The sequence below is a fragment of the Trichechus manatus genome, unplaced genomic scaffold (genome assembly GCF_000243295.1).
Source record: "Trichechus manatus latirostris isolate Lorelei unplaced genomic scaffold, TriManLat1.0 scaffold00123, whole genome shotgun sequence".
Taxonomy (NCBI): Eukaryota; Metazoa; Chordata; class Mammalia; order Sirenia; family Trichechidae; genus Trichechus; species Trichechus manatus.
In genome coordinates, this window is record NW_004444059.1 from 477448 (window position 1) to 490137 (window position 12690).

The 12690-nt window shown below is 42.1% G+C and overlaps 2 protein-coding genes across 5 annotated transcripts in view; one reads left to right on the forward strand and one right to left on the reverse strand.

Annotated features, from left to right (window-relative positions):
• Positions 1–82: 82 nt before the first annotated feature.
• On the forward strand, positions 83–8920 carry ASB8 (ankyrin repeat and SOCS box containing 8). 4 transcript variants are annotated; one of them, XR_002825333.1, is made up of 5 exons: positions 83–204; positions 2472–2635; positions 4108–4212; positions 7012–8142; positions 8805–8920. XR_002825333.1 is itself a non-coding variant. In XM_004384537.2 (3 exons), exons 1-3 carry the CDS (start codon positions 2507–2509, stop codon positions 7642–7644), a joined length of 867 nt encoding a protein of 288 aa, XP_004384594.1. In that variant the 5' UTR covers positions 2057–2506; the 3' UTR covers positions 7645–8812. The 4 variants fall into 4 exon arrangements, 1 of the variants encoding a protein (XP_004384594.1); XR_002825334.1 differs by lacking the exon at positions 83–204 and adding an exon at positions 3534–3630 and having other exon boundaries at positions 2516–2635; XR_002825332.1 differs by lacking the exon at positions 83–204 and having other exon boundaries at positions 2057–2635.
• A 2875-nt stretch (positions 8921–11795) lies between these two features.
• PFKM (phosphofructokinase, muscle) overlaps positions 11796–12690 on the reverse strand; it is a 53370-nt gene continuing 52475 nt past the window's right edge. The window contains exons 23-24 of the mRNA XM_023738817.1: positions 12581–12686; positions 11796–12338 (exon numbers count right to left, since the gene is read on the reverse strand). Of these exons, the coding sequence (XP_023594585.1) occupies positions 12194–12338; positions 12581–12686 (251 nt within the window). The 3' untranslated portion in view covers positions 11796–12193. The remainder of the gene's footprint in view (positions 12339–12580; positions 12687–12690) is intronic.

Sequence of the window (12690 nt, forward strand, 5' to 3'; positions counted from 1 at the left end):
AGCGTCGCAATAAAAACGGGGGAGAGAGGGCTTTCAGCCCCAGCAGAGGAAGAGGCCCAAAAGGGTCAATCCGTGCATAGGTGCACGGAGAGAGGTCGTGTTTAGATTTCCTTGACCCTTTCTTCCTGACAGGGAATGTTGTCAATCTGCCCCGAAGTTTCACTCTTCTACCGGGAGCTTCGGGGCAGCAGCAGACGACCATTGGTGAGTTAGGGGTTCCTAGTCTGGGTCTAGGAGCGCCTCGAGAATGAGTGCAGGTTGTTCCATCAGATTATGTAAGGTGTCTGTCACCCACATATGGTTAAGACCCTCTTCGGTCCAAGCCTTCAGTTTTAGATGTCCCCTTTCTTGGAATCACTGACTCAAATGCGCCTCTGCCTTTGTTTTCTCCTTCTTCTTTGTTACAAAGAAGTATAGGATGTAGACCCTTCTCTCTAGCTGTTGGAGACATTAAAACAGATGCCAAATCTAAAATATCTAGAAGATTTCAGAGATTCATGTAGAGAACAAACATGTAAGCTCCTTCATTCATAATGAAGTAGGAGGGGGATGCTCAATTTGAATCATCGATACATATATGTTGAATATTTTTCACTCTCATTCTATTAATTAGTACTGTTTATTTTTTAAACATATAAATGGCTACCGACTAGCAAAACAGAAGCTATTAGAACTTGTAGTTTATCCCATAATATATAAAGGGATAACTCCATTATAAAAAAGCAAAAACTACATATTATGAGATAACCAAAATAATTATTCCCTTAGTAATCATCATATACATAATGTGCTTAGTTATTGCAGGTATTGAATTTATTAGGATTCAAAGTAATAAGCTTTGTATTGGTTCAAAAAATACAAATATAATTTACTGAGGTCCTGCCATATGCCAGGCACTATTGGAAATAAACACTGTCTTTATCTCCAAGAAGCTTATAGTTTAGTAAGAACACAGATTCCTAAACAGTTATACCTGGAGAGTTGATACTGTACACTGTTTTCTCTACAGTTTTTCATATGTACTTTTTCATAGAAATGTTCCCAACTAGCATCTCTTACATAGCCAAAATTTTTATCATAGTTGAATTTAAGTATATGGCATTATTTTCTTCTTCCATCCTAAAATTCTCTGTCATGTTGTGGTTTCAATATATTTGCAAAAATCTATTTCTCAGTTGTCATAAATAACCAATTATTAAAATGTTTAATTCAATTTGCACTCTTAAATTTGCTTTCCGAAAACTTGAAAGTATATGTCATTGGTGTGAACTTGGATTTTTTTCTTTAATTTGATATAGATGACTCCAGAGTAGTTGTACTTTTGCTTCCTTCCTTATTTCATAAAATTTCAAATGTTTCCCTTTTTTTTCTTTGCTGAAGACATTTGAAAATATTTTGTAGATACTTTGTCAGTAGTAACATAGATGCATTTGTTCCATAGCATTCTCCCTCTCTTTTCACAGGTAACAATTACTTCCATACCCTTTAGTCAGTCAACCAACCAATATTTATTAAATATGTACTTTTTGTGAGACTCTGTGGCTGGGGAAAATAGTATAATACAAGGTGCTTGCCCTCCAATCAATCACAGTTTAGATGGAGAAACAGTATTTATGTAATAACTGTACTCTAAGGCCAAATATCATAAGTAGCCTAAAAGTGGTGCCAGTAATAAAGACACAAAAGTTCAGAAGAGGAAAATAATATCTGCGGCATCTTTACCCTTTAAAAATCCCCTGTGTAGCCTAGTCAGTGCGTAACCACATAGCATTCCATGGGATCTTAGGACCTCTTGGAGAAGTCTTGTCTAGACTACTAGATAAGAGAATAGACAGAGGTCCTGAGGATCAGAACATTTTTGTCCAGATACCCAGCTCCCTAAGCAACTACAGACCCTCCTCACTCATTGACATGGTTAGGTTCCAAAGACCAGGTTGTTATGTGAAATTGGTGTTACGCAAAATTGGAGGATGACCACATCAGATCACAAAATGGAGGATGACTATGTCATTACATAACTGCCAAATTACATCATTATATGACTGCCAAATTACAGTATGTAACTGCCAAGTTACATCATTACATAATTGCCCATTACATAACTGCCAAACCACTGAGAATCATGGCCCAGCCAAGTGGACACATAACCTTAACCGTCAGAGCAGTTACTCCTGCCTTACACCTCGGGTACTTTGTTACTGCCAGATGTATGTCGTTAATGCACAAAATAGTAGGATAGTAGATTTTTTACTGTTGTCATGATTGCAAAATGTTGGATAATGAGATAGTCGATAAGTGAGGAGAAGGTGTATTATAATCTATATCTATTTCCTTTTGATTAAGAAAAAAATGATATTAATTAATCATGATCTTGAAATCTGCTTTGGTATTGGGAAGGCCTCAGAGAACCCTAGCCGTAAGGACAGGTGTGCTCAGTGATATTGTGTATGCCTAAAACTTCTTTGTTTCAGGCAGTTTGGAGCATGTGAACACACTCTGAGCCTTGATGAGTTCCAGTATGTGGTATATTATGCAGAGCATTCAGAGCAAATACTCTCTCTCAGAGCGCTTAATCCGAACAATCGCTGCCATCCGTTCCTTCCCACATGATAATGTAGAGGACCTCATCAGAGGGGTGAGTGTGCCATTATTGACACTAGAGTCTTTAGGGAGGTAAAGTGGGAAAATTCCTGGGGGATCCTAATCAATTATAGATTTGCAGCTTGGACTCAGCACAAGATCACAAGGTGTTATTATATTCTCCTTAAATGTATTAACTTGTTTGTTAAAATTTATTTCCCTATGTTTTGCTTCTCTTCCCTTCTCCCTTTCACTTTGTGTGCCCAGTATTTTTCTTCATGAAATATTCTAGATGATCCTGGTCTCATTTTCTTTGTAAAATCTGTCTGGATATGGTATATATGAAATCCAGCAAGCTTAAGGTCTTCTATACATGTTGTACTAAGGAAGGAAGGAGGCAAGCAAAGCAGAGGTGGTTTTCAATTTCCTTGAGAGCTTGTCTTCATATCTGGGTCATAATTACATGAAGAGATTTCACTTGCTTTCTATTTTAACAAAAGCTACCACTTCCTGTTGATGATATAGTCCCTCCCTAAAAGAAAAATGCATGGTAATTTATGACCTAATACTTAACTGTCTGATATCTAACCATTGCTATTTCATAATTCTGCTATATGACTGGTGTCCTAGGTGTTTGATCCCCTATTCTGTATATTATTCCTGTTGAAGAGAAGTTACCAGGGTAATTTTTTGATCACTAGAAAATACATCCAGATGGTTACTTCTGTACATTCTTTTTTAACAACTTTAAGATCCTTATTTATAGCCTGGACCTTTGTAGCTACTTCAGTTATGTGGCACAACTGTGGGAAGGAAGAATCATACAGAGTTGTTCATTCTCGCAAAAGTGGCATCAGAAGACTCAGCAGTAGAAACTTCGTCACATTCTAATTCTAGCTCTGAGTCCTTTGGTGACTTTGATCTGACTGTAGCATCTCCATCTCCTTTACCAGATTTGGAATAGATGCACCAGAAGGAGCTAGGTGGCAGAGAATGCTGATACCAAGAGGCTTCTTTGAAGATACTGATAAATAGACAGACAGCATTAAGGTGACCCTTCTACTAGTGATGGTCACCTGTTGGATGGCAAAAAGAGCAAGCCCTCCTGGTTCTCCTGGCCTCAGTCTGTCAGACCCAATTTCCTGACTTTTTCAAAGCACAGGGGCCAGAGAAAGTGGATTGCTGGTCCAGCTTTCCTGCCCGGTGATAATGTTCCCACTGCTTTTACATGTATGGTTAGGTCCTCAATGGTGTCCAGATGGCCATATGGCAGGCTTCCCTACAGAGAAACTAATAACATGATCTAAGGAATAGACAGTTCCTCTCGTTTATCTCCAGTGTATTCTCTAGGTTTGGACATTGGCATTATGACCTTATTTAATTTATAGAAGTGGAAACTGGGAACCAGTGGTGTGTTTTTGGTATTGTCAGGACCAGAAGTCTCCCTCCCCGGGCTCAGTTCTGAATCTCATCGTGCTCAGCGAGCTAGAGCTGAACACACTGATTGAAGTCTCCTTCTGCCCATAGGGAGCAGATGTGAACTGTACCCATGGCACACTGAAGCCCCTGCACTGTGCCTGTATGGTGTCAGATGCTGACTGTGTGGAGTTACTCCTGGAAAAAGGAGCCGAGGTAATGTTTTTAACATCTTTACATTAATGATTCACTAAAACTTGAACTTCATATTTTCTTAGAATCTCTCCCTGTCTCTCCTCCCATCTCTACCCACCCCCAGTTTCACCTTCTAGCTCATGGTAACATTGAGTATAACCAATATTAAAGTAAAATGTAAAATGATCCTAAGGATTTCATTCCTTTGTCTTTCTTCTTCTCTTTAAGCATTCCTGACTCCAGGAAGGAGTTTTCTCTTTTCCCTTCCAGCTCACTCTCTGGCAGTTGTTTACATTTCCAGTTAGTCCTCTCATGCCCTGTTGACTGTCCAGGGGCTGTAAGTGTAGAGGCTTTCAACTCTGATTAAATCTAAACCATTTGAGACCAACTATCAGATGTGTAGGAGTCCTTGGGTGGTACAAACGGTTAACATGCTCAGCTGCTAACCGAAAGGTTGGTAGTTCGAGTCTACCCAGAGGCACCTCAGAAGAAAGTCCTGGTGATCTATTTCCAAAACATCAGCCATTGAAAAGTCCAATTTTACTCTGACACACGTGGAGGCACCATGAGTTGGAATCGACATGATGGCAGCTGGCTTGATGTCCCTAGCTGGCACGATTGGTTAAGCACTCAACTACTAACCGAAAGGTTGGTGGTTTGAACTTACCCAGAGGTGTCTTGGAAAAAGGCCCAGCGATCTGCCTCTGAAAGGTCACAGCCTTGAAGACCCTATGGAGGGCAGTTCTACTCTACACATATGGGGTCTCCATGAATCGAAACCAACTCAATGGCAACTGGTTTGAGCTTTTTTTTATTGTTTTATCAGGCGTGCATTCCTAATACCACTATCACTGGGGGATAAATATCATTAGGCAATCCCTTCCTCAGAATTAGGGCACTTAGACACTATTTCTGCCCATGAATTATTTTCTGTTGTAATATATCTTGTTCCTGTCTTCTTTCTAATGTATCTCAAGATAGAAGCGTGGGTTAATTTTTTGAAAGTAGACCCTTGGCATTAGCAAGAAGCATCATAGCATAATGAATGGTTAAAAGAAGACTCTGGAGCCAGACTTCATGGGTTGAAATTCCAGCTCTGCCACTTCTAGCTGTGTGACCTTGAACAAGTTACTTAAAAACCTTTCTTTGCTTCAGTTTCCCCATCTGTAAAATGAGAGTGATAATGGTACCTTCTGCATAAGGTTGTAAAGTGTTTGGAACACTGACATGCAAACCCGTTGCTGTCAAGTCGATTCCGACTCATAGCAACCCTCTAGGACAGAGTAGAACTGCTCCACAGGGTTTCCAAGGAGCACCTGGTGGATTCAAACTGCCAACCTTTTGGTTAGCAGCTGAGCTTTTAACCACTGTGCTACCAGGGCTCCAAAAGTGCTTATTAAATAAATAAAATAGCAGTTTTGACTATTTGTGAGTAATCTTAAAGGCTTATTTATTGAGGCACTAATTTGAATCATACATGTCATGAAGCTGGTGTGCAGGCCCCCAAACACACTGGTCGGTAGGCCTAAGGGGACCAGCCACCTGGCTTTCTCATCTCCACACAGCCATGCTGTTCTCTACTTGTTGTTATCTGTTCGGTAACTTTTGTGATTAAAAACTCTTTCTTTGTGAGTGACACTGAAATGAAAGCCAGTGATTAATGCCAACAATAAAAGGAAAACAGCGGTTTTTAGCCAAATAGAAGGTTGAACTCAAATGTTTTGGTTTTGCTTTAGTGTATTTTATGGGGGAAGATAATACAGTATTTATTAGTTTGAGGATTTGAAATCTTTGGCTGTAGCCTTCAAAAATTTTAGGCATGAGACACTGGTGATTCAGTGGTAGAATTCTTACCTTCCATGTGGGAGACCTGGTTTGATTCCCAGCCAATGCACCTCGTGGACAGCCACCACCTGTCTGTCACTGGAAGCTTGTGTTGTTATGATGCTGAACAGATTTCAGTGGAGCCTCCAGACTAAGACAGACTAGGAAGAAAGGCCTGGCAGTCTACTTCTGAAAAGGCAGCCAATGAGAACTATGTGGATCCCAGCTGTCCCATCCCCACTGTTCATGGGGATGGCATGGGTAGCATTTCATTCCATTGTGCATGGGGTCACCACGAGTCGAAAGCCAACTCCATGGCAACTAACAACAGAAATTACAGGTGATGCCAACTCTCAGCAAGCCAGCTGCTTTCCTAGTACTGGAAGATTTGTGCTATTCCCTCCACATGCTTTTATCCAGGTTCTCTTGTGAACCCACAGCGTATTCTGCCAAGGGAGTGACTTAGCTTAACAATTGGAGCTTCTCAGTATGGCTAAAGAGCACAGCGAAGCTACATGGGCAGCTTTGGCCTCATTACTTTTTAGCCTGGTTGCCATTAGCCACAGGATAGAGAGAGGATAAGTAAAATAACCCAAAACCTTTACTCTGGTTAGTACATTCAAGCTGCTGTACGATAAATGCCTTTTAGAGTGTTACAAGGACTTCATCTTCTCATTCTCTATCTCTTGACCTATAGTAGAAATTCTAATGAACACTAAATAAGAGAAATAATGTAGCAGCAAAATCCTAAATAATGCAGGCCAGCTAATCAATGCCGGTAATAGAGTGTTGATTGTTTTGGGACAGCTCTTTTCCTATTTGCTCCTAAGCTCCTATCGTATCTCTGTCTTGATCAAGACTCCCTGGGACTCACTTGTTGACCCTCCTGTTCAGAATACTATATAAGAAAGGTAGTGGGTAAATACATGCCAGCTTCTTTGCTGCCCTATCTCCCTCCCAGTGTCTATCTACTGTAATAGTTCTCCCTCTTTACAGGTAAATGCCCTGGATGGTTACAACCGAACAGCCCTCCACTATGCAGCTGAGAAAGATGAGGCTTGTGTGGAGGTCCTGTTGGAGTATGGTGCAAACCCCAATGCACTGGATGGCAACAGAGATACCCCACTTCACTGGGCAGCCTTTAAGAACAATGCTGAGTGCGTACGTGCTCTCCTAGAGAGTGGAGCCTCTGTCAATGCCCTGGATTACAACAATGATACACCTCTCAGCTGGGCTGCCATGAAGGGAAATCTTGAGAGTGTCAGCATTCTTCTTGATTACGGTGCAGAGGTCAGGGTCACCAACCTCAAAGGCCAAACACCCATCTCCCGCCTGGTGGCTCTGCTAGTCAGGGGACTTGGAACAGAGAAAGAGGACTCTTGCTTCGAGCTCCTCCATAGAGCTGTTGGACACTTTGAATTAAGGAAAAATGGCACAATGCCACGAGAAGTGGCCAGAGACCAGCAGCTGTGTGAAAAACTGACTGTTCTGTGCTCAGCCCCAGGAACTCTAAAAACACTCTCTCGCTATGCTGTGCGCCGTAGCCTGGGACTCCAGTATCTGCCAGATGCAGTGAAGGGCCTTCCACTGCCAGCTTCTTTGAAGGAATATCTGTTACTTGTAGAATAACATGGAGAAGATGCTTGTACCACCATGTAGGCAACTCTGGGCAAGGTTTTCCCCTGCAGTACTGTCTCTTTGGCATGGAAAACCAGAAAAGCAGTTCTTGCTGTGTGGTTTATAGATTTTGAGGCAACATGTCACAATAATAACCTCCATACCACCTCCCCTCTCCAAACCAACCAACCAAACAAAACAACAACAACAACAAAATCCCTCACTTTTGTTTTCTGTTTATTGCTTACTTAGCTTTCTATATTGCACTCTGCAAAAGAGAGGTCTCCCCCACTTACCCCTTTAGGGAAAGAGTCAACAGTGCAACTGAATTTCTGTAGGAAGATGAAAAATATTTAAAGAATATGTTTGATTTTCCTTGGGGACATGATTAACCCTCTAGAAGAATCCCTCTAGAATCATATTAATTATTCTGTGAAGAAATTTAAGAGAATCACAATTCCAGCAAACAACAATTATGACCCAAAGATGAAGACACTGCAGTCTCAAATGGTACGCTGATTCGGCGTCGGGCTTGACGACATCCCTGGAGTGCCACATCATGGGGCATTCAGAAGGGACTGCCCCCCCCACCAGAGGAGATAGCAGTCTTTGCCTCTTTTTCATGGGTGTGCCCAAGGGTTACAGTAGTTCAGCAACGTTATTTTAGAAGGATTGTCTTGGCTGCTTTCCCCCATTAGAAAAGATAGATTCTAAGCAATCCTAAGAACTCTCGTTTTCTTCTAATGTAGCTCTTTTTCTTCCTCAAAGCTAGTTTGCTCTAATGGGATTAGCAGGCATTTCTTGCACCTTAGAATAAAGTGTTTGCTCTAGCAGGAGAGAAATTATGGGCTGGGCTGCCTTTTCCTAACGGTCTTCTTCATTCCCTATGGAAAGCTCACTCTGCTAGGAGGTTGGAATTATTTTTCTTTCATTTGTTTTGGAAACTTTGCTTTTTATTTATCTATACAAGACTAGGGAGGGGGATTGGGGAAGGAGTAGGGGAAGAGTTATAAGAGCTTCTTTTGAAACAACCCATCTACCCAAAAAATATGTTTTAGTCAATAATACTTAGTTATAATACTCTTCCGTGTTCGTAAACTAGATCAAGTTGTTATTGATCTAAGATGACCTGTATGCAAATTTGAAGAACTTTTTTTTTTTTTTTTTTAAAGCTGATTGGGAACTACAAGCAAAATGAATGGAATCTCTTGACACAGCTAATTTCAAAAAGTATGTCTGGTTTTGTCCTTTTGGTGTTGGTGTTTTTTGCCCACTTAAAAAAAGAAGAAATAAATAGTTCTAAAACCAAATTTGGCAATTTCTACTGTTTCTGCTTTTTCCTGGATCCTCCCCTTCCCCCTCCAAACTTTCTCCATTCCTGCCTCAGTCTTCAATGCAGCTTTCCATCCCATCCCAACTTCACCCATTTCATCAGTTAGCAAGTGATTCAGGGCGTTGGTGGAGTGAACTGAAAGGCTTGGACAGAGTAAAGAAGGTTCCCTTTCCTTTTTCCCCCACCTCCAATTTGGAATTACTTTTATGTTTTCAACCCCAGCTGCACATTAAATCACCAAGCGTGCTTTTTACAAACACTAACACCAAGACTTCCTCCCCTGCCAATTGTCTCAGAATCTCTTAGGATTGGCTTGGGTGCATGGGTGGGTTTTTAAAATTTCCAGATGCTTCTACTCTGTAGCCTAGCCAGGAGAACCGTTGCATTAGTCAGTGGTTCTCAAACTTAGCTGTTTATTAGGCCAGGCCCTGGTGGCACAGTGATTAAGAGCTTGGTTGCTGACCAAAAGCCCGGCAGTTCATAATCCACCAGTTGCTCTTTGGAAACCCTATGGGGCAGTTCTACTCTGTCCTATAGGGTCACTATAAGTTGGAATCAACTTGAGGGCAACAGGTAACAGGTAGGGCACTTTTTAAAATACTAAGGCACAAGCCCTACCTCCAGAGATGGATTTAATTGGTCTGAAGTGGGCCTGGGTATGAGGATTTTTAAAGGCACCCCAAAACCCCTTGCCTTCGAGTCGATTATGACTCATAGCGATCCTATAGGACAGAGTAGAACTGCCCCATAGGGTTTCCAAGGAGCAGCTGGTGGATTTGAACTGCTCACCTTTTGGTTAGCAGCTGTAGCTCTTAAATGCTATGCCACCGGGGTGGGGGTGGGGGGGGAGAGAGAGTGTGTGTCCAAAGGCACCCCAGGTGATTCTAATATTCAGACTAGGTTTGAGAACCACTGTTAAGGTGCTATCTCATTTCTCATCATAGACACTATTAATGTTCTGGAGAGGAAAATATTTTGTCCACGTGGGAAGAGACTCTTTTCTCATTAATCACCCATGCAGTTTGTGGCTGATAAATTCTGTTTCACCTCCACTTAAGAGTTTAAACAATTTCATGTATCTTTTTCACTCTGAGGAAATGGCATTCTCCTTGGTAGGTTCTTGTTTTCGTGATGTCTTCACTTTTTTTTTTCCTGATTGTAGTATGATCATAAATTTCTTACTCTTTACAAAGTGATGTTTTTCCTTTGTGATTAGCATTCCACCCAGCCATCCCTTCCCTCACCATCATTTTCTTAAACATACAGCTCTAGGAGTAAAGATGGGAACGAGAACCTATAAATTAATAGCAGATAGCACTTAAATGTTATGTCCCAGATCTGGAGAAATGCCTAAACTTTCCCTTTCACTTTGTTTTCATAGCCCTTGTAGTTTTGAATTTGATGTAGCATAGTAAGGAGGAGAGGCAGGGGAAATGAAGTCAGAACTGAGTGAGTCCCAGCTCTGGTAAAGACTGTAAGACCTAGCACATATTATTTAGCCACCCTAAACCCCAGTGTTCTCATCTCTGAAATGGGGCTGTCACCCTCCTCCTCATGAAGCTGTTTTGAGAATTCGGTGATAACATGTAAAATGCCTAACACAGTGCTTGATATTTATTCTTAATTCCTCTTCCCCTTAAAGAATCGTTCAAAGAGCATTTGGCTGCTTTAATTACCGAATCTGACAATAAGCCTTCTCAGTCACTATTCAGAACTGTTTTTAGGGTAGGGCAGTAATATGCATACTTTGGGCAGCCAGCAAAAGTGGTGGGCTGGGATAATCCCTTCCTCTGCCCCTTATGAGGAGCCCTGGTGTCTCAGTGGTTGGTTAAGCGTTCAGCTGCTAACCGAAAGGCTGGCAGTTTGAACTCACCAGCGTGCTCCATGGGAGAAAGATGTGGCAGTCGGCTTCCTAAAGATTATAGCTTTGGAATCCCTAGAGGCAGTTCTGCTCTGTCCTATAGCGTGGCTATGAGTCAGAATTGACTTAACGGCAACGGGTTTGGTTTTTGGTTTTCCTATCCCTTGTAATTTCTTGAACCTCCTTTCTGCTTCATCAGGCAAATAAGGAAACTGCACTGGGACGAATGTGTGTGCCTGTGCTGAGAGCCAGGATCTGGGTATTGGAGGTTAAGCTGAACATTAAAACAGGGCGCCATCCAGTCAGTTCAGGGTCCTGTCAAATCTATGGTCCTGATTCCTAGGAACACCTGTATTATAATAATCACTTCAGTCATGAGGAGGAAGAAGTAGCTGTTAATGAAACAGAAGACTAGTGGCAGCTGAGTAAGAACTGGCATCTTTCCCAAGTAATATTCCACCCAACGCACCAAACCAGATCCAGGGCTAGGTGTTGCTACTTTCCAGACTTTCAAAACGTCTCTCTTTCCCTACACAGGTTCTGTCAAATGGAGTCTGACTTTCATCTAGGTAGGAGTACAGGGGAAAAGTTGAGAAGGAAGCACCCTGGGTTGGTAGAGAAGGAACAGAGATCTTGGGATGGCTGGAAAAAAGCAACCCTGGGTAGCAGCTATATGGTCATGAGGTGATACACGACTTTATGCTTAAGAGAGACTGGAAAGTCCTCCTGGCTGTGAGTGATGTAGGAGGGACTAGTGCAGGATGAGGATGAGGACCAGTGTACTGTGTGCTGGGACTCTATAAAGAGCCAAGAGATGCTGCAGAAAAATAATCTGAGAGGTAGAGAGAAGTACACGAGGTGATCAATGAACTGCATTTTCCCACGTATTCTGTCCGGGCACAGGCTGGTGCAAGGGGCTGGTGGTATCGCATCTTACTTGTGAAAATGATAACTTAAGAGAACCAAAAGCACAGTTAACGAGTTGGCATTTATTAGTGTAGCTACAGCTTGTCACTGTAGTAAAAGTAGTAAGGAACCAAGACTCTTTATTATCACAAACAAAGAAATAAATAAAGCTTATTTTTAGGAAACTTGTGAGTAACTGAAATCTCGCAGTGACACCAGAGCTCAGTCTTACATGACACTTGAAGTTGGGGTAGAAGTCATGAGAAATTCTACCTAAAGGGAACTTCCACTCACCACCCACTGCCCCTGCTCCTGGCCAGAGCTGATCATGGCTGAAGTTACAGAATGAAAGGAAACTTAATAAAAAATGAGCTACATTCACGGAGAATATGTGGACTTGGAGCTACCAAGGGGTGCGCTGACCATGATCAGATAATCCACTCCCTTCACTTCAAAGAGGTTTAGACGGGTGTTTCCCCAGACCGCTTTTGACTGATATGCTCCAGGTGGGCGTGATCTGAGGTGTCCAAGTCAATCTCATACTTGGCTAAGATTTTCAGGATGGGCCTCAGCTTCAGCCACCACTGTTCCTTGGGGATGCGATGCCTACAGAGGTATGAGGGCAGGATGATGATATAATCTTTAGCACCCCAATCATCTTCTACCAACGGCTTATGGGAAAAGTTGGGCAGAAGTGACTCATTTAGGGTAAGGGCATCAGAACTGAAGTGGGTTAGACAACAGGTGTTACTCCTAAGAGAAAAGAACTGAAGATAGTGAAGAGGTTGAGGAGAGCAGACCTTGAAACAATCAGGGAGGGAACCTCTGTAGGAAGTAGATGTACTCACTCAAAATCCGTTTGGTCCTGCAGCTCAGTCACTGGTTGAAAGACCAGGGCCCTCTTACGCATTCCCAGAACACAGCCTGAGTCTGGACTGTTGGCAAAGACCCGCCCTGC